We start from the raw sequence: 27,446 nt of genomic DNA, 5'->3' as shown, positions 1-27,446 counted from the left end.
CCCGAGGCAGGAACCCCGCCGCGTGCCGACCCTCTCCACCCAGAGGCCTTCCTGTCCCACCTGCGGCGCCCCCACTCCCTCGGCTTCTGTACGTCACTGTCGTTTATCTTCCTTTCACGCTCGCTTCAGGCACTTGTCCATCCTGTGTCCCCATCACTGAATGCCAGCCCTGGGCCTGGACCTGCCAGTCAAGCCCCACTGTGCGCCCTGGGCCAGAACACTGCCAGGCTGGAGATCCTGTTGAACCAGGGATGTTTTGTCTCCCTCACTCCTGGCACTGATCATCCTCAGAGGTAGAAGTCTTAAAACTAGCAAATAAGGAAAACCAAGGGGTTCTCCAGAAACTTCCCAAGTGCCCAGGAAAGGGGCTTAGAGAAGGCGCTGTCCAGCCCTGGCCGGGCTGCTCAGTGGGTTAGAGCGTCGTCCCGCCGCCCCAAGGTGGTGGTTTCGTTTTCTGAAGGTTTTTTAAAATTTATTTTTAGACAGAGAAGGGGGAGGGGCAGGAAGCATGTGCCTTGACCAGGCAAGCCTGGGGTTTCGAACTGGTGACCTCAGCATCCCAGGTCAGGTTCAAGGTTCTGGTTTCGATTTCCCTCAGTCAGGGCACATGTAGGAGTCAACCAGTGGTGCACAGACAAGGGGAACAAGCGACCCATGTTTCTCTCCGTTCCGTCCTCTAAGAGAAACTGAACTAGAGAAAGCAGTGTGGACCTGCCCCCACACTTCCCAAGAGGTGCTGCCCAGAAGTCCTGTTTCCAGAGACAGGCCCAAGTGCTGCCTCCTACCAGTCATCTTTATTGAGCCACAGAATTCACAGACATCTTGGTGGCTGGCGTCCCCGAGGGCAGACCCCCCCCAAAACCTCACCCCACTTCTCCACGGTCTTCCTGGCCCATGGGGACCCCCTTGAGCTCACAGGTGCCCCGAGCCTGGGCTGCTCAGTGGTGCCCGGGAGACGGGGTGGTCTGGCTGTCTCCTGGAGAAATAGCTTCCTCTTTGGAAATGGCCTCACTCAGGCCATGCAGGTCATCAAGCAGGACAGAGAGGGACCCTGGGAAAGAAGACCCCGAGGGGGAGGAGCTGAACAGCGCTGCCACGGACAGGGGTGAGGAGGGGGGCGGCTCTGGGGACAAGTGGGCACGGGTCAAGGGGGCCGAGGCCTCCAAGGCTCACAAGAGAACAAGGTTCGTGCACTCGAGTGAGTGTCTGGGGCAGGGGTTCTGGAAGTGCCCAGACCTGTCTCCTCCTACTCAGACCATTACCTTTGACGGACTTCCTGGGGGAGAGGGCCGCTGCTGGAGGCCCAGGCGCTGCGGGCCCTGCCGGCCCGGGGCCGGGGCCGGGGCCAGGCTGCACAGAGCTCCCCTTGCCCAGGGGCGGAAGGACTGCCAACAGCCGCTGCTGCTTGTAACGGGAGAGGAGACCCTCCTGCTGCAAGGTGGCCTGGGAAGGAGAGGGTTAAACGCCGCCGAGCCGGGCGGAGCCGCCCCTCCCCCTCCACACCTCCGCCCCCGCCAGCCCGGCTGGAGGCCCCTACCAGCATGAGGTTCTTGTCGCGCTCCAGCTCCTGGAGGCGCTGGGCCAGGCGCAGGCCCTCCTCCTTCCGGGCCTCCTCCTGCAGGCGCCGGAGCTCCTGGTTCCGCTCCTTTTCCCGGACCGCCTTGCGCTGGATCTGGCGCAGGGACACCACTGCGGGGGGCCGGGCGCAGAGGGGCGGGTGTGGGCAGCCCAGGCCCCATGAAAACGGGGCGGGACTGCAGGTGCCCAGCTCCCTGAGGGTCTCCTCTGTCCTGTCCTGTCCTGTCCCGGGGAGACCTGTGGGCCGGCAGCCCCTCCCCCACACCGCCCCTCCCTGGGACCCCTCAGGAAAGGCCTGGACAGGGACTGGTTATCAGGTCTTGTGCAAATAATGTTCATTTTTCAAGTGTGACATCAGTACTGAGGTTACACAGAGGATTTTCCCCTTCGTAGGAGATGCAGGTCAACAGTCACGTTTGTAATGTAAGTAATTGCACTAAACGTCTAAGTGGCTGTGTGTCAAGACAGCGAGCAGGTGTGGTCAGAGAAGACATGGGTGTGAACACGCATTTTTTTCACGTGCTGAGGGTCTGAAATTGGTCCTAATAATTGGGGTAATCGTCAGGCACTGGGAAATGGGCAGACGGCAGCCGCCTTTGCGGAGGGGGCGACTGGGAGGCGCCCGGGGTGGGCGCTGGCTCCCTGGGTGTTCGCCCCTGAGAATTCGGCTGTGCAGGCCCTGTAACTTCATCACCTGCACCCTCCAGAGAGAGCTGTGCAAAGTCTCTGATAACCTGTGTCGCCACTTCCTCCTCCCTGGAAGCCCCGTGCGCCCCCGCAGACCTCACCAGCCTTGGCGTGCTCCCTGCGAGCCTCACTCAGCCTCCTTTCTGTTTCCAGCAGCTGTTCCCGCAGCCGGGACTCCACTTCAGCCACCTTCTCCTGCAGGGCTAGGGAGAAGGTGCCCACGGGTGTCAGGGAGCCCCAACCTGCGGCCCACGGGGGTGTCCGGGAGCCCCGCCCCATGGCCCACGGGGGTGTCCGGGAGCCCCGCCCCGCGGCCCACGGGGGTGTCCGGGAGCCCCGCCCCGCGGCCCACGGGGGTGTCCGGGAGCCCCGCCCCACGGCCCACGGGGGTGTCCAGGAGCCCCGCCCCACGGCCCACGGGGGTGCCCACGGGAGCCCCGCCCCACGGCCCACGGGGGGTGTCAGGGAGCCCCGACCCACGGCCCACCGGGGTGTCCAGGAGCCCCGACCTCCCCCCCCCCTGCGGCCCACGGGGGTGTCCGGGAGCCCCGCCCCACGGCCCACAGGGGTGTTGGGAGCCCCGCCCCGCGCCCGCCTCCAGGCCCATTGCCCCTGCACACCTTGCCCGTAGCTCTCCTGCTGCTGGGTCAGCTCCTGCCGCAGGCTGGCAGCCTCCTCTGTGCTCTCCTGCTGACCCTGGCGAGCCGCTTCCAGCTGCAGCCCCACACTGGCCAGGGACTCCTGGGTCCGCTGCAGCTCCTGCTCCAGCTGCTGGGCCACCTCACTCAGCTGCTGCCGCTCCGCCTCACCTGTGAACGCGCGGGCTTGTCTGGGTCCCTCCGCGCTAGACCCCAGCTCTTCCGGCCTCCTCTCCCTCCGCACCGGCTGGGGCTGGGGGGCTGGACCAGCCTACCTTGCTCCCGGGCGCGGCCCACCTCCTGCTGGATGAGGTGGGCGCTCAGCTGCAGCTCCGCGTCCAGGCGATTCCGTTCTTCCCGCAGCTGCTCCAGCTCGAGGCTCACCTCGGTCGGCGGGGGTGGGGGGCAGCTGAGACAGGGCAGGGAGTCACCCAGCGGCCCCATCCCTCCTGGGTCCCGGCATCCAACCCCTCAGCCACATCACCATCCCCCCATCCACCTCCACGTGCGTGCGGGAACTTCACCTCTCCTGGCGCAGCTGAGCAAGGGCCAGTTTCCGAGCCATCAGGCCTGGGGGGGGGGGGGGGGCAATAGAGACCAGTGTGAGCGTGTGAGCGTGAGAAGGGGGGAGGGGATGCACAGGGGGAGGGGAACGAGGGCGGACTGACGAGAAGGCAGGAGGATGGACATGGGCAAGGAGAGCTGGGGGCCGGGGCGCCTGGTCGGGCAGCCCCCTGCTCACCCTGAATGGTGTGAACTTTGCGGACGGCATAGCTGACTCGGCTGCTGAGGCTGGGCAGCTGGGCTGCGGCCCTCTCCACCCCGGCCACGGTGTTCTGGAGCCAGGTCTGAAAGCTGGACAGGTACAGGCTGCTGACCCTTCAACCCCACCTCGCTCCTGGGAGGACTGGAGCTGCTGTGCAGGGACAGCACCCTGCACCTGTCCTGCATGGGTGTGGGGACACAGGGAGGGGACAGCACCCTGCACCTGTCCTGCATGGATGTGGGGACACAGGGAGGGGACAGCACCCTGCACCTGTCCTGCAGGAACCCAGGGACACAGGGAGGGGACAGCACCCTGCAGCTGTCCTGCAGGAACCCAGGGACACAGGGAGGGGACAGCACCCTGCACCTGTCCTACAGGGACCCGGGGACACAGGGAGGGGACAGCACCCTGCACCTGTCCTGCAGGAACCCGGGGACGCAGGGAGGGGACAGCACCCTGCACCTGTCCTGCAGGAACCCGGGGACGCAGGGAGGGGACAGCACCCTGCACCTGTCCTGCAGGAACCCGGGGACGCAGGGAGGGGACAGCACCCTGCACCTGTCCTGCAGGGACCCGGGGACGCAGGGAGGGGACAGCACTGCCCACCTGTCCTGTAGGGACCCGGGGACGCAGGGAGGGGACAGCACTGCCCACCTGTCCTGCAGGAACCCAGGGACACAGGGAGGGGACAGCACTGCCCACCTGTCCTGCAGGAACCCAGGGACACAGGGAGGGGACAGCACTGCCCACCTGTCCTGTAGGGACCCGGGGACGCAGAGAGGGGACAGCACTGCCCACCTGTCCTGCAGGAACCTGGGGACGCAGGGAGGGGACAGCACTGCCCACCTGTCCTGCAGGAACCTGGGGACACAAGAAGGGGACAGCACTGCCCACCTGTCCTGCAGGAACCTGGGGACGCAGGGAGGGGACAGCACTGCCCACCTGTCCTGTAGGGACCCGGGGACGCAGGGAGGGGACAGCACTGCCCACCTGTCCTGCAGGAACCTGGGGACGCAGGGAAGGGGTAGCGGAGGGAGGAGAAAAGCTGAAGCAGCCACGTCCGGGCTCCCCAGCTGACAGGAAAATCTGAGGGTGCAGGAGGCCCTTTCCAGACCATCAGATAAGCATGATCCAGTCGCTCCGAAGAGCGCAGTGACCCTGGTCCCCAGCCTACGGTCACCTTCTCTGGCCCCAGCAGTAAAGCCACGATGTCCACGGAGCACACCCTGTCTGGCCCAGACCCCACAGTGAGGGGCGGAGCAGAAGCGGATCTGCGGTGCCAGGCTGGGTGCCCGCAGCGGGCTCACCTCTAGCTGACTGACTCTCCCACCTGCAGGCCCCTGGCCTCCTCTCCAGGCCCGGGGCTCTCGCACGTGTGCCATGTTCGGGGTATGTGAACATATGTGCCCTTTTCTAAGGAGCAGAACCCGCGGCCTCCCTCACTCTCCTAAGGGGCCCTTGCCCAAATACAGCAGCAGTGAGTGTGTCCCTTTATGTGTGAGACCAGTTCCTCCGTCCGCCAGGTCCCAGACCAGTGAAGGCCAGGTGCTTCACCGCAGCGGCAGCTGTGCCCCAGCCCAGAGGAGACCAGCCAGCCCCCGGGGACCAGCGTGGCTCCCCAGTCCCCCTGCCTGAAGGCCCCGGGGCCAGGGCTGGGATTCCCCGGGGAGACCCCTCTTCCCAACAGAAAAACAAGCTCTCCACAAAGGCACAGCGGGGACCACTTCCACCTGAAAACTGTCTGGGTGACTCCAGCACCCTCTGTGACTCTTGTTAAAGCCACTTCCTGAGGTCTCCACGCCACTCGGAGACAAACAAACCTGCAACAGACGGCACCTGGGACTTCCCAGCCATCAGCCACCAGCAGGACCCGTCCCAGGGTCCCCAGGGAGAACCCTGTCCCAGGCTCTGTTCTCCTGCAGGCAGGAGCCTGTACCAAGAACTGAACTGGGCGGGGTGTTGTCGTAACTACAGCGACTCTAACTCCAGGCGTTTGAAATCCTCCCTCATTTTTAAAGTTCAGTTAGTCCCCAGGGTACAAACCCAACAGAAGGCCCAGCTGTGTCGGGGTAGTTTTGTGACCCATCACGGAGAGCCCAAGCCCCAGTGAACAGTCACAGAGCACAGGTGACAGGAACCCACATCCGGAGGCAGGGGGCGCTGCCAGCACAGAGAAGCCTGTTTCTCCTTAGCGGTCTTTCTAAAGGTTATAAGGAGTCGGGAAGAAACCGCCAAGGAACATGGTCTGAGACACAGGCTTGCAGTTAAGAAAGAAACCGTCAGCCTGCCCAGGCAGTGGCGCAGTGGATAGAGCATCGGACTGGGACGCAGAGGACCCAGGTTCAAGACCCCAAGGTCGCCAGCTTGAGCGCGAGCTCATCTGGTTTGAGCAAAGCTCACCAGCTTGGACCCAAGGTCACTGGCTTGAGCAAGGGGTTACTCGGTCTGCTGAAGGCCCACAGTCAAGGCACATATGAGAAAGCAATCAATGAACTAAGGTGTCACAACGAAAAACTGATGTTTGATGCTTCTCATCTCTCTCCGTTCCTGTCCGTCCCTATCTATCCCTCTCTCTGACTCTCTCTCTCTGAAAAAAAAAAAAATAGAAACCGTCATATTTTAGATAGAAAAAAAAAAAATCGAAAAGCCGATGACGTGTGTCCCACTTTAAAATAAACAATTTTTTCCCAACTAATCAGGGCACGCTGTCAAGTTTTTGAAGCAAAGGGAAGAACTGCCCACAGTGCCCGTCCTCGAACAGCTGGGAAGGTGGGGGCCCTCCCAGTGTCAGGCTGCTACTGGACCAAAGGGGGGGCCTGCCTCCCCTCCGGCCAAACACGCAGTGGCGGTCAGAGCGACCCCGGGGCGAACGTGGAGGGGGCTGCCCGGCGGCTCCTGCCCCCCAGCCCTGTGTCCCGGGGGCTAGCTCTCCAGCTGCTCTTGCCTGAGGCTCTTACACTCCAAAGGGCCAGGGAGGCTGAGGAAGCAGAAATCCTACCCCCGCCCCCGCCCCACCCTGCCCCCCGTCCCAGACACCTGCCGACGGCGCTGGCCACGAGCTTCAGCTGCTGCTCCATCTCGCTAGTATGCTGCTGCCCCCGGCGCCAGGCCTCCTGGGCACGGCTCAGCTCCACCTGCAGGGCCTGAGAAGGAGCCAGTAAAGAAACGGGTCCCTTCTGGGGCCCTGGCCCAGGGACCGGGGCTTTCCCAGCGCTCCCTTCACCCCCGCCTGCCCAGACGCGGACCTTGGCGCCCATCCGCTCCACCTCCACCTGTGCAGTTCTGTCCTCCAGGGAGCGCTGCAGGATGGCCTGCTCCTGGCTCTGGGCCGTGGCTCTCTCCTGGAGCTCGGCCACCTGGGGGGGGCAGGGCGGGTCCTGGGAGTGAGGGGCCGGCAGGGCGGGGCCGCTGACAGCGCCAGGCAGGGGGACAAGAAGCCTGGGCTCCCCGGAGTGCAGTCTGAGTCCAGGTCTCCTGCCAGAAGCATGTCCGGGGCAGGCCCACCCTGCCCAAGAATGCTGGCCCCTAGTCTGTCACCCCTTCTTCACAGCACACACCACTACTCGGAGTTCCGTTTGTTACCTAAGCGTCTGCTCGCCTGTTGTGTCTGCTCCAGAGCCTAAGCCCTGTCTGTCTGTCTGTCTGTCAGGCCGTCCCCAGCACGCGGCAGTATAAACGCCGCCCCGACGACGTAAAGAGCAAGGACCGGGAGAATGCGGGAAGGAGGAGCGCCGGCACCTGTCCCTTCAGCTGCTGCACGCAGGCCCCGTGCTCCAGCTCCTGCGCCTTCAGCTGCACCATGAGGGAGAAGACCTTCTCCCGCCAGCGCGTCAGCAGGGACTGGCCCTTCCCGGGAAGCTCGGGCTCCGGGGACTCGGACGGCGGGAGCTGCAAGTGGAGGAGGTCGCATCTTGCCTTTCCTCCGTGCTGCCCAGGCAACAGAGGAGGGGTGCAGGAAGGGAAGCTCCCTGCGGGGTCCCGCCCCCGCACCTGCCCCGCCCCCGCAGGCAGGCTGGGCACGCTCACCTTCCGGCCCAGCTCCTGCTCCTGCATGGAGAGGATGTGCGTGAGGCTCTGCACGCGCACCTGCAGCAGCTCCGCCGTCCTGTGCAGGCCGTCCTGGTCTTCCCGGAGGTGCTGCCAGCAAGACAGGGCGGACAGCGGCTTGTCTGCGCCCCCTCTCCCGGCCCCGCACAGGGGCGGCCTGCCTGCGCCCCCTCTCTCCCGGCCCCGCACAGGGGCGGCCTGTCTGCGCCCCCCCCCTCTCCCGGCCCCGCACAGGGGCGGCCTGTCTGCGCCCCCTCTCCCGGCCCCGCACAGGGGCGGCCTGTCTGCGCCCCCTCTCTCCCGGCCCCGCACAGGGGCAGCCTACAGCTCACCTGCACCGTCTCTAGAAGCTCCTGCCGCTCTGACTCCCACGTCTGGCTGCGGACCTCGGGAGGGACGTGCTCTCCCACATAGCTCCTCAGGTTTTTGACCAAGGTCACCTGGACCTCCAAGTCCTGCTGGGCCTTGCTAGGATGGGGGTGGGAACAGAGTGCTGGCAGTGGGGCACCCTGCAGGCCGGCCCCGCCCGCCCACCAACTGCCGGGCCCCTGTCCCCCCCACCTACCCCAGCTGGTCCCGCAGCAGCTCGGCCTCCCTCTGGGCCGCGGCCAGCTCCTGGGCTTCCCGGTCCCTCCTGGCTTCCAGGCTGCTCAGAGCCTGCTCCAAGCCCTCAGCTTTGCTGGTCAAACTGGAAAGAGCCTCTTGGTGAGCCCGGGTCAAGGAAGACAGCTGTGGAGAGAGGGGGCTCAGCAGGGGCCAGCGCACCCCAACATCTGGGCAAATCTCCCCCTCCAGCTTCCTGTGACCTTAGACAACAGCCCAGCACACGGCCCAACCGGCCGCCAGTGCACAGCAAGTGGGGACCATCTCAAGAGACGTACGCCCCCTCGCGCTCCAACTCATCAGCGTTCCTGCCAGGTCTCCCGCAAATCCTCTCTTCCCCTCTCTCCCCCTCCTGCCACCAGCCTCAGGGGAGCCACCCTCACCTCTGGCCCTGCCAGCGGCAACAGCCCCCTGACCAGCCCTCAAAATCCTGCAGTGGCTCCCTCGGCATCCAAGCAAAGGCAGCCTCTTCCCTCAGTCTGCACAGCCCCCTCCCCTCCCCCAGCACACCCAGCCTCTTCCCTCAGTCTGCACAGCCCCCTCCCCTCCCCCAGCATACCCAGCCTCTTCCCTCAGTCTGCACAGCCCCCTCCCCTCCCCCAGCACACCCAGCCTCTTCCCTCAGTCTGCACAGCCCCCTCCCCCAGCCTTGGCCTCGGGCCGCTTCTCTGAGCCCGCCTCCTTCAGACTCCAGGCCACCTCCTCTGGAAGGCCTCCCGGGGGGCCCTCCAGTCCCGACCAACCGCTGTCCTGACCCCCGCTGTCCTGCCGCCTGTTCCTGCCCCTCCCACTCTTGTCCCCACCCAAGGGGAAGCTCTAGGGAGGCCAGAACCTGGCCCTTTTCTTGCTGCACCTCTCGGTGGTGGTGTCGGGGACACTGAGGGAGTCCAGGACAGACGGGAAGGAGGGAACGTGGCCGCCCTCATCTCTAGCCTATGCCCCTCCACCCTGTTTCTATACCAGTCAGAGTGATCTCTCTGGACAAGAGCCACAGGCCTGGTCCTGTCATGCCCTGCTGTACACCCTTCCCGCTTGCTCACTGTTCTCAAGATCGAGTCCTGAATGGGCCCGCAGCCTCGCCGTGCGCACCAACCAGAGCCACACAGCCTCGCGGTGCGCACCAACCACAGCCACGCAGCCTCGCGGTGCGCACCAACCACAGCCACGCAGCCTCGCCGTGCGCACCAACCAGAGCCACGCAGCCTCGCGGTGCGCACCAACCAGAGCCACGCAGCCTCGCGGTGCGCACCAACCAGAGCCACGCAGCCTCGCGGTGCGCACCAACCAGAGCCACGCAGCCTCGCCGTGCGCACCAACCAGAGCCACGCAGCCTCGCGGTGCGCACCAACCACAGCCACGCAGCCTCGCGGTGCGCACCAACCAGAGCCACGCAGCCTCGCGGTGCGCACCAACCACAGCCACGCAGCCTCGCGGTGCGCACCAACCACAGCCACGCAGCCTCGCGGTGCGCACCAACCACAGCCACGCAGCCTCGCGGTGCGCACCAACCACAGCCCCGCAGCCCGTGGCCACGCCCCTCCCGTCCATCCTCGTCCTCCACGCTGCCCTGTGTCACACCCGCTCTCATCACCACCCCACACGCCTCACCGGCCAATTTCTATTCAGCACAGAAGTCAACTTCCCATCCTTAAGCATCTTTCGTGAATCTTAAGGCCACTTATACGTAGGTTTTTGAACCACCTGCTTTGTCCGTTTTCTGACGGGACTGCGGTCTCCCCTGCCGATTTCTAGCACACGTTACGTTGTAGAGATATCAGCCTCTTCCTGTGGCATGAGCTATAAATACTCTCCCCTCGTTCGTCATTTGTCAACTTTACTTTCATTCTGTCACTCCTAAGTTTAGTGCTCTCGTCAACACACCAGTCCTTCGTTAGTGGCTCTGGCATCTGACTCATGCAAGGTCACAAAGGAATTCACCCAGGTGTCCTCCCAGGGTCGGTATGATCTCATTTAACACGCTGAGTGGTTAGGGGAACTCCCTTCACCCCCCAGCGTAAGGACCCCTGTCCTGCACTGCATCCCCCACGTGCAGTCACCTTCTTGGGATTAAAGCAAGTGCTGAACACCCCCCACACACTAGGCTGTCAGCGGCCCCAGGCGGGCAGTGGCTCGCTCAGGTGCTCACCAGGGACCCGGCTCCCAGCTCGGGCATGGAAGAGGAAGCTCTGATAAACGCTGACCCACTGAACGGTCTCCCCTTCCCAGTCAGCCAGTGCCTCCAGAGCAAAACAGGAAGACAGACCGCTGGCTACTGGAGGGGAAGGGAGAGCGTCCAGTGGTGGTGGTGGGAGTCATCCCAGTCCCGGGAACAAGAGCCATCTGAGTAAGACCACCCACCAAGGTCGCCCTCTTCCCAGGTCATGCTTCTCCACCTTCACCAAACATCTCACCACCCCACAGCCGGGCTCGTGGGGGCCTCGCCTTCCAGGCCTGCTCTCTGCAGGGAAGCTTCCGGCCCTCGCCACGCCCACACTCACCTGCTCCTGGTGCAGCCTCTGAACGTCCTCCAGCTCGCGCTGGGCCGCCTCTTCCAGGTTCTTCCGGACGACCTGGGCCCCAGCCAGGGCGGCGCGCAGGCCCTCGGCCTCAGCCTGGCCGGCCTTCTCTGCTCGCGCCAGGGCCTCCAGCTCCACGGCCTGGGTCTCCAGCTGCATCTCCTGCTGCAGGGAGGTCTCCCGCAGGGCCCGGACCTCCTCCTCGAGCCGCCGCAGCTCCTGCAGCTGCTGCGAGATCAGCTCAGCCTGCTGGCTCAAGGCCTGCGCCCCCTGCAGCTCCACGGACCTTCAAAGACAGGGTAGCACAGGGGAGACGGGTCTCTGGGCTCGGAAGGTAGCCGTGGGCAGAACAGAACAGAGACAGAAGAAATCCCTCCGCTCCCAGGCGGGGAAATGGGGTGGAGCGGGAGGGCGGATGTCGGCCTTCCCATCACCGCCGTCCTCCATCGAGGTTCCACTGAGCCTGCCGGGTCGGTGGATGGGCTCACAGACAGGAAGGCTGGCTGACATCACCGCACAGGGCGCTCTAGCGGGAGCCGAGTACAGGCCAACGTCTTAACATCAACCGTACCCATCATTAGACCACACGGTCTGAATGGAAGAGGTTGGTAGTTCGTGCAGAGGCTTCTGAATTGACTTAAGGGCAAGAAGTTGACATGTGGGGAGAGAAAGCTCACGGCTTCTCTCCATCCGGCGCGGTCGGGCGCTCTGGGCACGGCTCCACACCGAGGCCGTAACCACAGGCTACGGCAGTGGTCCTACAGCAGTGGTCCCCAACCTTTTTTGGGCCACAGACCAGTTTAATGTCAGAAAATATTTTCACGGACCAGCTTTACGGTGGGACGGATAAATGCACAAAATAAAATTATGCGACCGGCATAAAAACTGTGGTATTTTTAAAATATAATTGTCAAACTTACGAGACAAGCGTCAGGAGTGAGTTTTAGACAGATGTAACAGAGGGAATCTGGTCTTTTTTAAAAAATAAAACATCGTTCAGACTTAAATATAAATAAAACGGAAATAATGTAAGTTATTTATTCTTACATTGGGTTGGGGACCACTGGGCTACAGGACTTATTATTTTAATTATTTTTTTAAGATTTTATATATTGCCTGACCAGGTGGTGGCGCAGTGGATAGAGCCTCGGACTGGGATGTGGAGGACCCAGGTTTGAAACCCCGAGGTCACCATCTTGAGTGCGGGCTCATCTGGCTTGAGCAAGGCTCACCAGCTTGAGCCCAAGGTCGCTGCTGAAGGAGTCACTCTGCTGAAGCCCCCCAGGTCAAGGCACATATGAGAAATCAATCAATGAACAACTAAGGAACTGTAACAAAGAATTGATGTTTCTCATCTCCCTCCCTTCCTGTCTCTGTCCCTATCTCTCCCTCTCTGTCTCTGCCACACACACACACACAAAAAGATTTTATATATTGATTTTATAGAGATGAGAGAGAACAGGTGAGGAGGAGCGAGAAGCCTCAACTCATAGTAGTTGCTCCTCCCATGTGCCTGGACCCGGCCAGCCTGGGGTTTTGAACCGGCACCCCAGGTTAATGCTTTATCCACTGTGTCACCACAGGTCAGGCTAAAGCCAGAACTGTAGCCTACAGAAATTGTGGCCCATAGCTGGCAGCCAAACGAGGGACCGAGAGTCTCCGTCTCCTGACATCCGCTCCAGTGCTCCCCTTTCTCCTTCCTCTTTGACGGGGCCCAGGGCAGGTCCGCCAGCCCACTCTGGAGCACAAGGGCAGAACGACATGCCAGTGCACAAGGCAAGACAGGAAACACATCGACAAATAGCATGACCAGCTCCAATAGCATGTCCACCGCCGCAGTGAGTCCGCAGAGCAGAGTACACGGTGCTGGTTTGAACTTCCTCTTGCTTTGTTATGACCAGTTGTTGCTCAATCTGTGTCTTCCCTTGGAATTTTAAATTCCTCTTTCTTTGTTGTTTTTAAATTGAGAAGGGGAATGCAGAGAGACAGACTCCCGCATGCGCCCAACCGGGATCCACCCCGGCATGCCCACCAGGGGGCGATGCTCTGCCCACCTGGGGCTTTGCTCGGTTGCTGAGCAACCAAATAACAAATTGCTCAAAGCATGAGCCATGGCTTCGGGAGGAGAGGAGGAGGGGCAGTGAGGGGTGCGGTGGGGTGGGTGTGGGGGAGCAGCAAATGGTCTCTTCTCCTGTGTGCCCTGACCAGGAATCAAACCAGGGACTTCCACTCGCCGGGCTGACGCACTACCACTGAGCCAACCGGCCAGGGCCAGGATTTTAAATTCCTTGATATCAAGATTTCTATTGATATTTTGTTTGGTTATCCCCATCCCTAGCGTCCAGCACGCTCTCATTATTTATGCATTGTAGGCACCAATAGTTGCTATGGAAATACGAACAAATTATGGAATTAAGGTCTGAAACAGGGCAAGGAATCTATCTCAGTAAAGAAGGGTCACCGGCAAGCAAGCCTGAGGAAACGGTGACAGTGGACGCCCTACCTGCCTCTCCGTCCGGGCTCCTGCCCATCATCACACACATCCCGGTCCCACAGCATCACTTGAGGCCTCCGGTTGTCTGGCCACGTCTCTGACACACATTGATGGGCCATGGGTTGGACCAGGGGGCTGTCTGAGACCCACGTGGGAGCCATTCTTGGCATGGTTGGAAGGGGCCGAGCTTGGAAGTGGGACGGGGGAATGAGCCCAGTGGAACCTGAGGAATCACAAGGACAAAGATGGTCAGTTTCTCAGGGAGAGACAATCACCAGTCCCCTTGCCAGGTCCCACTGACCTGAAGGTCGAAACATCTCTAGGTCATCTGCGGTCTCTAGATTCCGTGTCCAGTCATCTATGTCCCCCTGGACAAGAGGAGAAACAATGGCACTGTATTTAATTTTCAGGCCCGCTTCCCAAGAGAAAGCCCCTAAAAATAACAAAGTCATAATAACCCTCAAATAACAGTCAGGGCCTCGGGACTCTCCTCTTTCCCTACTTCCCGAAAGAAGTAGGAAATACCCGAACCTCATCTGCTGGACCCCACCGGGTCGCTGCTAGAGCTGATGGCAATAACCGCGGGGTGGGAGGGGATTTCTGGGACAGGCTGAAGGGAGCTCTGACGCTTTACTCGGGACTTTGGGCAGTGGCTTTACCCTCCTCCGCAAGTGTCTCCAGTCTCGGCCATTCCTGGTCGCAGGTGAGAAAGGGGGTGCGCAGTGCAGGGGCTGCGAGCCCCGTCTCCAGAGCCCCATCCGCGGCTCGGCACGGCCTTGGGGACCCCCACCCACACACCAAGCCAGGACCCCTGGGTCCCGGCCCACGCCGGCGCGCGCCCACGGCCTGGGCCCACGTGGATGTGGCCGCAGGTCGAGTGGGACGTCTAGGCTCCCAGGACCCCCGGGATTCCAGGCAGAGCCTAGATCCCCCGGCAGAAAAGCCAGCTTGCTGACATCTCTTCCAAGCTTGCACAACCTCCTCTCGGTTTCCGCCTCCTGTCCCTTCCGCGTCCCTTCCTGTCGCCCACCCTGCTCCCTCCCAGAGTCCCAGAGCACAGGGCTCTTCAAGGTCCCCCCTCCCCCAAATTCACCTGTTTCCCCCCCTCCGGGACTCCCGTCGCCCTCCCGCCCCGCACCTACGTCCCCGCGCCCCTGAAGGCATCGCTCTGCTCCCTCGCGCCCGCCGTCCTCCCAGCTGCACGGCCCCTCTCAGTCCTCCACCCCCGACCCCTGCTGGCCTCTGACCACCTCGTGCGACCCTTCACCGGCCCCTGCACCCCTCTGTCCCTATGGACCCCGGAACCCACCCCCGAACCCCCGCTCTGCCCCTTCCCACCCCCAACCGACGCTTCTCGAATGCCCCTCCCTCACCTCGCACGAGACCCCCTTAGTCCTTTGGCCACACCCCCTACTCTCGCTCGGGGCCGAACTCCGCCCCTCGCCGCGCCTGCGCAGACCGGCCCGGGGGCGGGCGGCTCAAAATCCTGTTTTCACCACGAATGGGAGCCGGGATGAGGTGCACGCAGGCGCAGTAACGTCCAAAGTCGGGCCCAATGACGACATCAGGTAGCTCCGCGCCCTGCCGGCTCCTCCCAACTCCGGAAACCCGGGAAAACTTCTGAGCTAATCAGAAAAGGCAAAAGGCGGGACAGGGAGCAGCCTGCCAGCTCTGGCCAATGGGACGGAGAAGGTCCAGAAGATAGCCAATCAGAAACGGGTACGGGGGAGGCGGGCCCGCTGGCGCGAAGTTCGTACCCGGGAATGCCGGAGGCGGGGTCGGCGCTGCCCGCGCGCGCGGAGGCCACGCCCCTCCAGGCCCGGCTTTCTCGCTGTCAAACAGCCGGGGAGCCCGAGGGTCCCGGACGCCGCACAGGCCGGCCCTGCCTGGAGAGACCACTCCGACACTGCACCGCGAGGTAGGCCCGACACTGGGCTGGGGAGGGCAGCGAGAAGGCTGGGTTTGCCTTGCACGGTCTCGGGGAGCCCGGTTTCTGCCCCACCCGGAGAAGCCGGGCAGCCGGGATTTAGACCCAGTTTTCTGGAGAATTCCCATTTGCAGGGAAGCGAGGGGCCGGCCAGAGAGCGAGGCGCAGGCGAGCAGCAGGGCTGGCCACTCGGATAAGCAGGGTCTGGCAGGAGGAAGCTTCTTTTCTCTCTCGATACAGAGGTGACAAGTTAGTAGGGCCGAGAAGTAGGAGCCCCCCTCTTAAACACAACGAGTTTGCATTCCCCAGAAACCGCCTAATGGTCTGTTGCCTCGCACCGATTGAAGGCTCACCGAATTATTTTGCAGCCTGAGGACCCGGTTCATCTTAAAGGTGTCATCGGACCTGTTCGGTTTGGGACTGCGCCAGGACCTTCCCTGAATTTTCCAGCCAGTTTTGCATCGCACGCCTAGGATCCTTGCACTCTGCGTGTGCACCGCTCAGGGACGGGGCTCCAAGTTGGAACTGCACAGCGCATAGCTCCAGTGTGCAAGTGGACCACGGCCACCGTGCCTGGCCCAGGAGTGGGAACGGTGATGGATCCCTGAAGTGGAAGAGGTGGTGTGGAGCGGGCTCCGCCCATGCTGCCCTGCTTCCAGCTGCTGCGCATAGGGGGTGGCCGGGGCGGTGACCTCTACACGTTCCACCCCCCAAGCGGGGCGGGTTGCACCTATCGCTTGGGCTGCAGGGCCGACCTGTGTGATGTGGCCCTGCGGCCTCAACAGGAGCCCGGTTTCATCTCTGGAGTCCACGCAGAGTTGCACGCTGAGCGCCGGGGTGAGGATTGGAGGGTCAGCGTGGAAGACCGTAGCAGCCAAGGTGAGCCGTGCGCAGTTGGGGGGCTGAAATGATTAAGGGACTCCGCAGGGAGCCAGCCTGCCTCCCGAACTCCCTATCAGGTTGGATGGACAAGGGAAGTCCGGACCTTGGTCTTCCCACCAGCAGCGTGCAGTGTCAGAAGCTCTCTGCAGGCCCCCGGTCAGCTCACACAGGGGCTGGAAGGTGGTCCAAGCCTGAGGCAGCATCGGGGAGAGATCAGTGACGTTCTCTGGCCATTTGGGGGCCCAAGCTCAGACCTGACTCCGTCTCCAGACTTGCTGAGGCCCCTTGTTCCTGTCTCAGGGCAGTTATAATAGGTTGGATTATGTTCTAGTGGCACGAGCATGTACCTTACTCCCTGACGTGAAGGGGGTCACAGCCAGCCTCAGACCCATCACCCCTCGTCTCGGGGACTTGGTTTCCCTGACGGTAAAAACAGAAGACTTGGCGAGGTGTGTTTGCAGAGTGCAGGAGGGTTAAGTCATTCTAGTAGGCAATATTTATTCAGTGCTTCCTATTGAGCCAGGCACTGTCTTAGCCGCATTGAACGGCTAAGGTGAGCATTGATATCCCCGTTTTGCAGACAGGGAAAATGAGGCACAAAGACGTGAGCTTGTGCAGGGCCACAGAGCTGGTAAGTGGTGGAGCCAGGATTGGAACGGAGTCTGAGCCGTGCTGACCTGCAGCGGGAGAGGAGAGTGAGCCTGTCTGAGGACTGGGCCTGGGGGGCTGGGGGGCTGGGGGGTCGTGCTGACCTGCAGTGGGAGAGGAGAGTGAGCCTGTCTGAGGACTGGGCCTGGGGGCCTGGGGGGCTGGGGGGGCCGTGCCGACCTGCAGTGGGAGAGGAGAGTGAGCCTGTCTGAGGACTGGGCCTGGGGGCCTGGGGGGCCGTGCTGACCTGCAGTGGGAGAGGAGAGTGAGCCTGAGGACTGGGCCTGGGGGCCTGGGGGGCTGGGGGGCCGTGCTGACCTGCAGTGGGAGAGGAGAGTGAGCCTGTCTGAGGACTGGGCCTGGGGGGCTGGGGGGCTGGGGGGTCGTGCCCACCTGCAGTGGGAGAGGAGAGTGAGCCTGTCTGAGGACTGGGGCTGGGGGCCTGGGGGGCCGTGCCCACCTGCAGCGGGAGAGGAGAGTGAGCCTGTCTGAGGACTGGGCCTGGGGGGCTGGGGGCCTGGGGGGCCGTGCCCACCTGCAGCGGGAGAGGAGAGTGAGCCTGTCTGAGGACTGGGCCTGGGGGGCTGGGGGGCTGGGGGGTCGTGCCCACCTGCAGTGGGAGAGGAGAGTGAGCCTGTCTGAGGACTGGGCCTGGGGGGCCTGGGGGGCTGGGGGCCTGGGGGGCCGTGCCCACCTGCAGCGGGAGAGGAGAGTGAGCCTGTCTGAGGACTGGGCCTGGGGGCCTGGGGGGCCGTGCTGACCTGCAGTGGGAGAGGAGAGTGAGCCTCTCTGAGGACTGGGCCTGGGGGGCTGGGGGGCCGTGCTGACCTGCAGTGGGAGAGGAGAGTGAGCCTGTCTGAGGACTGGGCCTGGGGGAGGGGGGGTCGTGCTGACCTGCAGTGGGAGAGGAGAGTGAGCCTGTCTGAGGACTGGGCCTGGGGGGCTGGGGGGCTGGGGGGCCGTGCTGACCTGCAGTGGGAGAGGAGAGTGAGCCTGTCTGAGGACTGGGCCTGGGGGGCTGGGGGGCCGTGCTGACCTGCAGTGGGAGAGGAGAGTGAGCCTGTCTGAGGACTGGGCCTGGGGGGCCTGGGGGGCCGTGCCGACCTGCAGCGGGAGAGGAGAGTGAGCCTGTCTGAGGACTGGGCCTGGGGGCCTGGGGGGCCGTGCTGACCTGCAGTGGGAGAGGAGAGTGAGCCTGTCTGAGGACTGGGCCTGGGGGGCTGGGGGCCTGGGGGGCCGTGCTGACCTGCAGCGGGAGAGGAGAGTGAGCCTGTCTGAGGACTGGGCCTGGGGGGCCTGGGGGGCCGTGCCCACCTGCAGTGGGAGAGGAGAGTGAGCCTGTCTGAGGACTGGGCCTGGGGGGCTGGGGGGTTGGGGGGCCGTGCCGACCTGCAGCGGGAGAGGAGAGTGAGCCTGTCTGAGGACTGGGCCTGGGGGCCTGGGGGGCCGTGCTGACCTGCAGCGGGAGAGGAGAGTGAGCCTGTCTGAGGACTGGGCCTGGGGGGCTGGGGGGCTGGGGGGCCGTGCTGACCTGCAGTGGGAGAGGAGAGTGAGCCTGTCTGAGGACTGGGCCTGGGGGGCTGGGGGGGTTGGGGGGCCGTGCTGACCTGCAGTGGGAGAGGAGAGTGAGCCTGTCTGAGGACTGGGCCTGGGGGCCTGGGGGGCTGGGGGGCCGTGCTGACCTGCAGTGGGAGAGGAGAGTGAGCCTGTCTGAGGACTGGGCCTGGGGGGCTGGGGGGGCCGTGCTGACCTGCAGTGGGAGAGGAGAGTGAGCCTGTCTGAGGACTGGGCCTGGGGGGCTGGGGGGGTTGGGGGGCCGTGCTGACCTGCAGTGGGAGAGGAGAGTGAGCCTGTCTGAGGACTGGGCCTGGGGGGCTGGGGGCCTGGGGGGCTGGGGGCCTGGGGGGCCGTGCCCACCTGCAGCGGGAGAGGAGAGTGAGCCTGTCTGAGGACTGGGCCTGGGGGCCTGGGGGGCTGGGGGGCCGTGCTGACCTGCAGTGGGAGAGGAGAGTGAGCCTGTCTGAGGACTGGGCCTGGGGGGTTGGGGGGCTGGGGGGCTGGGGGGCCGTGCCCACCTGCAGTGGGAGAGGAGAGTGAGCCTGTCTGAGGACTGGGCCTGGGGGGTTGGGGGGCCGTGCCCACCTGCAGTGGGAGAGGAGAGTGAGCCTGTCTGAGGACTGGGCCTCAGCGGGGGGGAGGGGGTTGGGGGGGAGGGTCTGTTCCCTCCGTGTTCTGTGGACGGGCATAAGAAATAAACTTGTCCCCAGCTCAGAAAGACCTTAACTTCCTGATGTCGCCTGCTGGGGGACCTGGAATGTGAGGGTCTGATGGCGGGTGCCAGGACCCCTCACGTCCCTACTCCTCACTGATGCTTTGCCTTTGTCCTCCCCGTACCTGTCTGGTGCCCCGCCATCTACAGGGACTTTGGTCAACAACGTCCGACTCCCGAGGGGTCACAGGCTGGAGCTGAGCGATGGTGACCTTCTGACCTTTGGCCCTGAAGGGACCCCAGGAACCAGCCCCTCGGAGTTCTACTTCATGTTTCAGCAAGTCCGAGTCAAACCTCAAGATTTTGCTGCCATTACCATCCCACGGTCTAGGGGAGAGGGAACCAGGGCCGGCTTCCAGCCCATGCTGCCCCCCGAAGGGGCCCCGCAGCGCCCCCTCAGCGCCCTGTCCCCTGCCCCGAAGGCCACACTGATCCTCAACTCCATCGGCAGCCTCAGCAAGCTCCAGCCCCAGCCCCTCACCTTCTCTCGGAGTGGGGGCGCACCGCAGGCCCTGCCTGCTTTCGCTCCCCCCGGGGAAGGGGGGACCGCCCCTTCTAACCCAACCCCAAGAAACCGGAGGAAGTCAGCTCACCGCGTGTTGGCGGAACTGGACGATGAGGGAGAGGCCCCCGAGAGCCCGTCCGCGCTTGGCGAGCCCAGGAAGAGACTCCGGGTAGAGGAGACCCTGCCGGCGCCCCGCGGGTAAGTGGAGAGCTCGTCTCCACGTTTCATGCCTCACACTTCCTTTCTAGAGCCTCGGTGTGGTCAGTGGACCGAGACCCGAGGCTGGAATGGCAAGACTTGGGTCAGCTCTGCTAACCAGGCTGACCATCGGTCGAGTGAATCTCTCTGGGTCCACTATCACCATCTTGGGAAAAGTTCTAGGCGTCTATAGGTTTTCAGTGACCCCGGTTTTTGTCACTTTCTTTGGAAATCGACGTGGGCATGCTCAGAAGTACCCAGGAAGCGTCCCCAGCACGCCCCCTGCAGTGGGGGGCGGGGAGCCCCGTGCGGCCCCCCGTACTGCTGCCTGCCCCAAGAAGTAGCCAGGGTTCAGTGTGATGGATGTGACGTCTGTGTGGCCTGTGGTATCCAGGCTGCAGGGAGGCTGACTTCCGGGGCCCAGGGTGTCACATGGGCGTCCAGACCTAAGGCCCACGGCAGCAAGGGGCCAGAGGATAGAGCTGGCCCCTCCAGGCTGTGGGTGGACACAGTAGAATGCCAGTGGGTCCTAAGAAGTGCTCCTTCTCTTGCCTCCCCAGGAGGGAATGACTCCAGGTCCAGGGTCCGTTGCTGTGGAGTCAAGGTCTGGACCTGGCCCCCCTGGCCAAGGTGACAGAGATGGCTTCCCACCAAAGCTAATGCCGTCTTCAGGAGCTGCCAGTGAGCTGGGATTCCCTACAGCCCTGACCCTTGCTGTGATGGACACTAGAAGATGTAAGCCCCAGACCCCCAGTGAGTTCTCCACCTGGGTGGCAGCACCGAAGGCATTCTGGGACAACCTAGGGGCGCCCCCTAGGCTCCCTGACGTTGTGGGCAGTCCCTGCCGGCTGTGTTTGTGACCTGGCTTTTCAGAGGTTTACTTCCAAATAAACAATGGATATATTCATTCATCGCTAGGTATTTCTTCATCCTATGAGTCTGATACTCGTTTGCTGTTCAGTTCTTGAGAGTGGACTTGGAAAGGTTTGGGAAACGTGAATTCTCAGAGGAAGGGGAGGTGAGCGGGAAAAGGCAGAGAAATACAAGCCTGCTCACTGGAACGGCGCAGATGTCCGGGATGGGCTAGAGATGGGAGACGGGGAGAGGAACCCAGGTAACTAAGCAGTCTAGTGTCAAAGCAAACACCCACTGCCCTTACGATTGGGGAGATGGAACCTGACCAGGCGGTGGCGCAGTGGGTAGAGCGTAGGACTGGGACACGGAGGACCCAGGTTCAAAACCCCAAGGTCACCAGCTTGAGTGCGGGGCCTCTGGCTAGAGGTGGGATCATAGACCTGACCCCATAGTATTGAGCCCAAAGGTCCCTGGCTTGAGCAGGGGGGGGTCACTCGCTCCGCTGGAGCCCTCCGGGTCAAGGCACATATGAGAAAGCAATCAATGAGCAACTAAGATGCTGCAGCGAAGAATTGATGCTAATCTCTCCCTGTCTGTCTGTCCCTATCTGTCCTTCTCTCTGACTGTCAAAATTTAGGTAGATGATGTTTGGTGGGTTTCATGTAGGCGGCAGGACTTTTATAAGCTTCACAAGAACAAGCCTACCTCAGATACAGCAGGTTCAGTTCCAGACCACAGCGATAAAATGAGATGTAATCTTTGTACTGGTGGAAGATCTTGCCTTCCATTTGTAAAAAAACAAACCAAAACCAGAACTAAAGTGCAGTACAAGCTACGTGTGTACCACCAGGGGAGAGAACCTGGCAAACCACCCGGAGCAGGTGCAGGCTGGGTCCTGCATGGCCCACCCAGCCCCTCCGCGGTGCACCGATCTCCGTCTCCGTCGGTGAGTCCCACACCAAGCCCAGATGCTGTCAAAGCAGCGTGTTCAGTTCTTCCCGGGGAAGCCGTATAGTGAAACAGCCTCTGGCAAGCTGTACGTCCACCCCCTCTCTGCACTTGTACCTAGCCTTACCAACCCAAGTTTTTGCCACACCAAGGAAACAGTTCCGGAGCTAGGACCCCCACACGGTCGCAGTAGAGCCAGGACTCAAGTGTGAGGGGTCAGCCGAGTCCCTCGTGGGCAGGGTAGGCCAAAACCCTGAACGCAAACCGAACGGACCCTGGCACCGAGAAAGCACAGGACGGAGTTCCTGACCAGGGTGCCGTGCCCAAGAAAGAAGTGTCTCAAGTCTTGATTTCTCAGCCTGAGGCCATGGAGGAATTCCAGGCTGGAACGGGGAGAGCGGAAACCGGCTCCTGGGGGGACAGGCTCCGCAGTAACCACGCTTGTGGGCGAAAACAAGGCGTTCCTCTCAAATCTCACGAAACCCCACGACACGGGCTCCTAAGAACCAGCTCCTGCCCCTGAAGGCTCTACGAATAAACTTGGGCTCCAGGCTCGGCCCTCCCCGACCTTGTGTGACTCAACCAGGCTTGGCCTGTGGCTTCAGGGTCATTTGGGTCTGTCCAACAGCTGTCACTGTCCACTACTGGGTATGCCCCTATAATAGGCCCACCCTTTCAGTAACTAGAGGAGGGTAAAACCAAAGACAGAAGTATCCACCTGCTGTGTCCCAGGCTTCTTTATTTCAAAATCAAAGGGGTATGTGAGGGGATTAAAATCAAGAGCATAGCATCGTTGAACTTCACCTTCCCTCCAACCAGCTCCCCAAACTCCCTGCCCCACCCCCACCCCCTTGGTGCTCCCAATTCTGTTAGGGAAGGAAGACCTTCGCCCCAAAGCCCTGGAACAACTCTCAGGGTTCTTTCCCCAGCTCTCCCCCTCTCTCCCGGGAAGGGCGGGCCCCTCAGTTTGAAGGCATGGGAGAGCCCAGGGTGGTGACCGCCACGGAAGGGAAGGCTTCACCCTCGGGGAACGGGACCGAGGAGTACATAGTGAAGTGAGGGCCTGCATAGCTTGGGGTACCAAAATGGGGCCCCGGGGCCAGAGGAAAGGGTACTGGGCCCCCCGAGAAAGGATGCCCGGGAGCCTCGAAATCCTCTCGGTGAGAATAGTCACTGCTTGATCGCTTGCCTTTCTGGCGCCGGTTGCAGAACCACACACGGACCACCTGGGGGTGGGGAGAGTGAGTCGGGCATCCGCTCCAGGAGGTCAGCCATTGGGCCCCAAACCAACAGATCCAAGAACGGTTGGAAAGCCAGGAGTCAGAGCTAGCAGCGCAAGGGAGGGGGTGGAAGCGGGGAGGTGGGCAGGGGGCCCTGGGGGGGGGGGCCTGGAGGGAAACGGGCCCTCGGGAGGAGGCACTCACGTCCTTCTCCAGCCCGAGCTGCTGGGCGATGTGACTGATCTGCTGCAGGGTGGGCTTGGGGCACTGCAGGAACAGGCTCTCCAGGTTGCCCCGCACTCGGTTCTCAATGCTCGTGCGCTTTCTCTTGCGGGCCTGCACCAGGGTCTCCGCTTTGCATATCTGGGCGGGTGGGGAGAGGGGGACAAGGAAGGAGATGGGAGGGCAAGCTGGGAGCCTGCTCTGCAGCAGCACCAGAGGTCACTGACTCAAGAGCAGACTGCCAAGGGGCATTGGGTGGATGGATGGGCCCCCAGAGCCGGGTGGCTGGAGGGAGAGGGAGAGGAAGCCTGCCAGGGCAGGGTTAGACCAGCGGTGCGGAATGGCCATGGGGCGGAGCCTCGGTGGGGGCGGAGCCACGCCGGGGCGGGGCCTCACCTCCTGCAGATTCTCGTTGTTGTCAGCCTCCTCCACCCACTTCTGCAGCAGGGGCCGCAGCTTACACATGTTCTTCAGGCTGAGCTGCAGGGCCTCAAAGCGGCAGATGGTCGTTTGGCTGAACACCTTCCCTGGGGAGGTGGGTTGACAGAGAGGTAAAGGGGTAGCAGGCAGGGTCCTCGTGACCCCAAGACCCAGATGTCATCAGCTCGTCCTGCCCTCACAAGACCCTTCACCAGAATCCCCCTGCGTCCCCGAGGGAGCTCAAGGCCCAAGGATCTCTCCCCCGCCCACTCTCCCCTCTTCATTCATGGATGGGGGAGGGCAGAGCCTGTCCCCGGAACGCTGTCCCCCTCGCTCCCTCGGTAGGAAAGGCCCATGTTCAGGAATGTTCCGCTGAAGGTGCGGTCCCGTGTTTCATGGGTCAGAACATGCTGACGGGGACCCACCAAAGAGCACCCCCAGGGTGAGCCCCACGTCAGCCTGGGTGTATCCCAGGGTGATCCTCTTCTGTTTCAGGAGCTTGGCAAACTGCTCGAGGTCCTTCTGCAGAGCTCTCATGTCCTGGGACAGCATTTAAAATGGCAGAGGACATGTAAGAACACAAACACACCGATGGTCGACCCCGCCCCAACTGGGTATCAAAGAGAGGTCTGAGGTCTGTGGGCGTATCTGTGTCCAAGCTGCCCGCCCAACATCTGCAACAACGTATCACAAACGCCGTTCTCCCCAGAAAGCCACGCATCTGGCGCTGCAGGGCACCACGCACAATGGAGTCACCATCAGGTCAGGAGGAAGGGAAGCTCCTGCTGAAACTTTTTGACAAGTAACCGCTCAAGAGAAACAAATACTATGTCTCTGATTTCCATGTCAACACCCTCACTCTCCCAGCTTGCTTGCAGGGTCCCAGACCGTGACAGCGTGCACATATGCACACACACACCGCAAAAAGTTACAGGTGTCACGAGAGGTATGAATAAAGTGCGTTGTACAAAAGTAGATGCTCAGTTTTCTTTTTCTTTTTTTTAACAATACTGAAGCACCCTTTATTGACTTATTCTACACCTTTTATAAGCCGACAGCTACACAACATCAACAAAAAGCCTGGGCCTCATGGAAGTTCCATTCTAATGCGCAGACAAATAATCACTATCCAGTATGTGAGAAGTGCCATGGAAGACCCACACAGGGCAGTAAGATGGAGCGCTCTGAGCAAAGGGAAAGAGCCCAGGAGAAAACAGACGGAGGGAGGTTGGCAGGCACAGGCCGAGTAACAGCAAGGCCAGGGGCCCAAGCTGATGAGTGGGCTGAGGACCTAAAAGGGGGAGGAGCTAGGAGATCAGAGGGGGTGGAGCTAGGCAGACCCTGCAGGCATGTGGCAGTGAGTGAAATGAGCTGACTCACATTTTAAGGTATCCACTCCGGTTGGCCTGGTGACAAAAGACTAAGGAGGAAGTGAGGCTAGGAACTACTAGGGAGGCAAATGCAGTTGTTATCTGGGCACAGATAGCGGTGGTTGGGACGGGGCTGGTTGTTAAGTATTGATTTGGGGTGTTATTTATTTCGACGGAAAGAGAGTAGCGTTTCCAAAGCAACGGATGTAGGGAGATGGAGGCACGAGGGCGCCTGGTTTGGGCCCTGAACTACTACTGGTGATAGAGGGTGAGGTGCGGCTGCTCAGGGAGACATCCCAGCAGGAGGCAGGAAGCGCAGCCGTCAAGTCCACAGGGTCCTCAGGCCTTGAGGGTGGGTGAGTGGAAGGAAGGGTAGACAGAACAGAGGTTGATGGACTGAGGGAGTGAGCCATGGGGGGGGGGGGGCACTCCAGTGAAGACCAGTGGCCCAGGAAACCAGAAGAGTCCGTCCTTTGTGAGATCCTGGAAGCTTTGAGGGAAGTAGTATTCCGAGGGTAATCAATCACACCAAGTTCACCTAGGCTGACTTCCATTCTCAGCTTCTTCTGCTCAAGCCAATGGTTCAAAAACCCCGTAAATGTCCTCGCCGCTGTCCCCCGCCACATTTCAGGGATTTGAAAGAAGGTAAAGCCCAGGTCACATCACTGAGCAATTAAGAACCATGAAATAGGCTCATAATACCTCCCTAGGAGATTCTGCGGCGGTTAATGAGGTCATGGCGCAGACCGGGGGGCGCACAGCCAGGCGCCTGGGAAAGGGCCCGCGATTGGCAGCCATTATCATTCACGGCTCGGCGACAGTCGCCTCCTGCCCCGAGTGCAGGGGCTGCTACCAGCTCGGCTGAAACCACTCCACCACCTCTCCCGCCAGGCGGAAAGGCTGCGTGCTTGACCCCTAATCGCTTACACTTGTCTCTGCAGCGTCCTGGGAACGTACATCCTTATTAACAGTCCCCAGCAGGGCTGGACGGGGAAAGTCTTCGGTCCCCCAGCAAACCCTGCATTCGGGAAGCGGCCTGGAGCCGAATCCCCTCACTTTCCCGCCTGCTCACAACTCCGGGGAACCGCCGAGCCCTCGAGAACCGCCGAGCCCTCGGCGCCAGACGGTGCCGGGTGTGCGCCCCGCACCCGGGAGGGGGCTCACGCCCGAGGCGGAAACCCGGGGCAGACCAGCCCTGAACTTGACGCGAGGCAGACCCCCTCCAAAGGTCCACACACCGCCCAGGCAGGGGCCCCTATCGCAAACCGGTCACACCCTCGAATTGCAGGAACAATAACCCCGGGTCAGCACTGTTCTCACCCTCGGGCCACGCTTCCCCCGGAGGCCGAGCGCTCGGGTCTGATACGGATCAAATCATTACGAAGGGCTCACGGCGGGAGAAGGGGCGAAAACCCCGACCTGGGTCGAGGGCTGGACGGCGAGCGGAGGGAGGGAACCCTGGTCAGGCCTAGTGAGTGGAAGGGACACACTTGACAACGGACGGCTGGGTGGAAGGCAGGCCGGCTCGGGCCAGCCCCCGGCCCCCCGAGGCCCCCACTCCCCTCCCGGGGGCTCCCCCAGAACTCTGGCCTCGGTTCCCACCGGGGCTCTGCTCCCCCGGCCCGGCGCCGCCCCCGCCGGCTGCCGGGCCCCGGGCTCCAGGCCTAGGCAGCGGTACGCCCCGCTCTCCCCGTCCTGGCCGCCCCACGCCCCCCGTCCTGGCCGCCCCTGCCCGCCGGCCACCGCCCCAGCCCCAGCCCCACTGCACCTCGCTCGCCTCCTCCTCGGGGCTGGGCTCCAGCTTCTCCTTGTCCAGCTTCGCGGCCCCAGGCGGGGCGGCGCAGGGCTCCGGGGAGGCCCCCTCGGAGTGGCTCTCCACCCCGGCTCCGGCCTTGCGCTCGGGCTGGGGGGTCTCCAGGCCGCCTTGAGGCGCCAGCCCCACTCCAGCCTGAGGTCCGCAGTAGGCCACCCCCCCGCAGAACTCGTACGGCGTGGGGCACGGCGGAATCCCCCACACCTCGGCCCCGGGCCCCAGCCCAGGCCCGATGCCCGACCCGCCAGGTGGGCCCTGGAAACTCAGCCAGGTCCGAGGGTCAACCCAGCCCGGCTCCGGCCCTGCCGGCCCATCGCCTCCACCACCCGGCGGGGGTGAGAAGGCAAAGTCGGAAGCCAGGTGTCCCGCCATGGAAGGACGGCGCCCCAAGCCGGGGCCCTGGCAAAGGAGGGCTCCTCGCCTAGGCACGGACTGCTCGCCACCTCTTCCCTCCCCAAGCCCACCCACTAGCCTTGACCTCTGGCCCCGCCCCCGGGTGGGGGAGGAGAGGGCAGTGGGGGTGGGGGGAGAAACTGAGGCGAAGGATGTGTTTGCTGCTACTGGCGCTGGTGTCTGTGGAAGGGGGGGCGGTGGCCCGGGAGCCCCAACTAGGCTACTCTCCCGGCCGAACCCCCAAGGCCCTGGGTGCAGGCCCCCCGCTTCAGACGTCCTCTCCCCACTCTCTGCCCGGCTGCCCAGCGCTCCCTCGGGCTCTACACACCTCGGAGCTGTCTGGGACCCCTCAACGCCTTCTCCAGCTTCCTCGGGAGCCTGGGTGCTTGACCCCTCCCCAAAGACCCTGGCATCATCTCCTCCTTGGGGCCCAGCTCCCAAAACACG

At 62.6% G+C, this 27,446-nt stretch overlaps 3 protein-coding genes across 10 annotated transcripts; 1 reads left to right on the top strand and 2 right to left on the bottom strand.

Moving 5' to 3' along the window:
* Positions 1-778: 778 nt before the first annotated feature.
* On the bottom strand, positions 779-14,825 carry CCHCR1 (coiled-coil alpha-helical rod protein 1). 8 transcript variants are annotated; one of them, XM_066359903.1, is made up of 18 exons: positions 14,703-14,825; positions 13,631-13,697; positions 13,339-13,552; positions 10,818-11,121; positions 8,282-8,445; positions 8,049-8,184; positions 7,696-7,806; positions 7,408-7,596; positions 6,915-7,025; positions 6,706-6,812; positions 3,646-3,758; positions 3,428-3,473; positions 3,179-3,312; positions 2,886-3,074; positions 2,367-2,468; positions 1,538-1,689; positions 1,263-1,443; positions 779-1,051 (listed from the first exon to the last, which is right to left on the bottom strand). In XM_066359903.1, exons 2-18 carry the CDS (start codon positions 13,644-13,646, stop codon positions 939-941), a joined length of 2,382 nt encoding a protein of 793 aa, XP_066216000.1. In that variant the 5' UTR covers positions 13,647-13,697; positions 14,703-14,825; the 3' UTR covers positions 779-938. The 8 variants fall into 8 exon arrangements, with proteins under 8 accessions (XP_066216000.1, XP_066216001.1, XP_066215998.1 ...); XM_066359904.1 differs by lacking the exon at positions 14,703-14,825 and adding an exon at positions 13,989-14,333; XM_066359901.1 differs by lacking the exon at positions 14,703-14,825 and adding an exon at positions 13,989-14,174 and having other exon boundaries at positions 1,263-1,404; positions 2,362-2,468.
* Positions 14,826-15,106: 281 nt separating this feature from the next.
* On the top strand, positions 15,107-20,651 carry TCF19 (transcription factor 19). The gene is made up of 4 exons (XM_066361478.1): positions 15,107-15,247; positions 15,625-16,135; positions 19,206-19,758; positions 20,319-20,651. The coding sequence occupies exons 2-4, from the start codon at positions 15,898-15,900 to the stop codon at positions 20,326-20,328; spliced, it is 801 nt and encodes a 266-aa protein (XP_066217575.1). The 5' UTR covers positions 15,107-15,247; positions 15,625-15,897; the 3' UTR covers positions 20,329-20,651.
* A 1,808-nt stretch (positions 20,652-22,459) lies between these two features.
* POU5F1 (POU class 5 homeobox 1) lies at positions 22,460-26,978 on the bottom strand. The gene is made up of 5 exons (XM_066361477.1): positions 26,562-26,978; positions 23,849-23,963; positions 23,400-23,530; positions 22,986-23,144; positions 22,460-22,787 (listed from the first exon to the last, which is right to left on the bottom strand). Exons 1-5 carry the CDS (start codon positions 26,976-26,978, stop codon positions 22,524-22,526), a joined length of 1,086 nt encoding a protein of 361 aa, XP_066217574.1. The 3' UTR covers positions 22,460-22,523.
* Positions 26,979-27,446: the final 468 nt, after the last annotated feature.

The sequence above is a fragment of the Saccopteryx leptura genome, chromosome 1 (assembly GCF_036850995.1).
Source record: "Saccopteryx leptura isolate mSacLep1 chromosome 1, mSacLep1_pri_phased_curated, whole genome shotgun sequence".
Classification (NCBI taxonomy): Eukaryota; Metazoa; Chordata; class Mammalia; order Chiroptera; family Emballonuridae; genus Saccopteryx; species Saccopteryx leptura.
The sequence above is the reverse complement of the archived record's forward strand: the minus strand, read 5'-3'. Positions and strand labels throughout refer to the sequence as shown.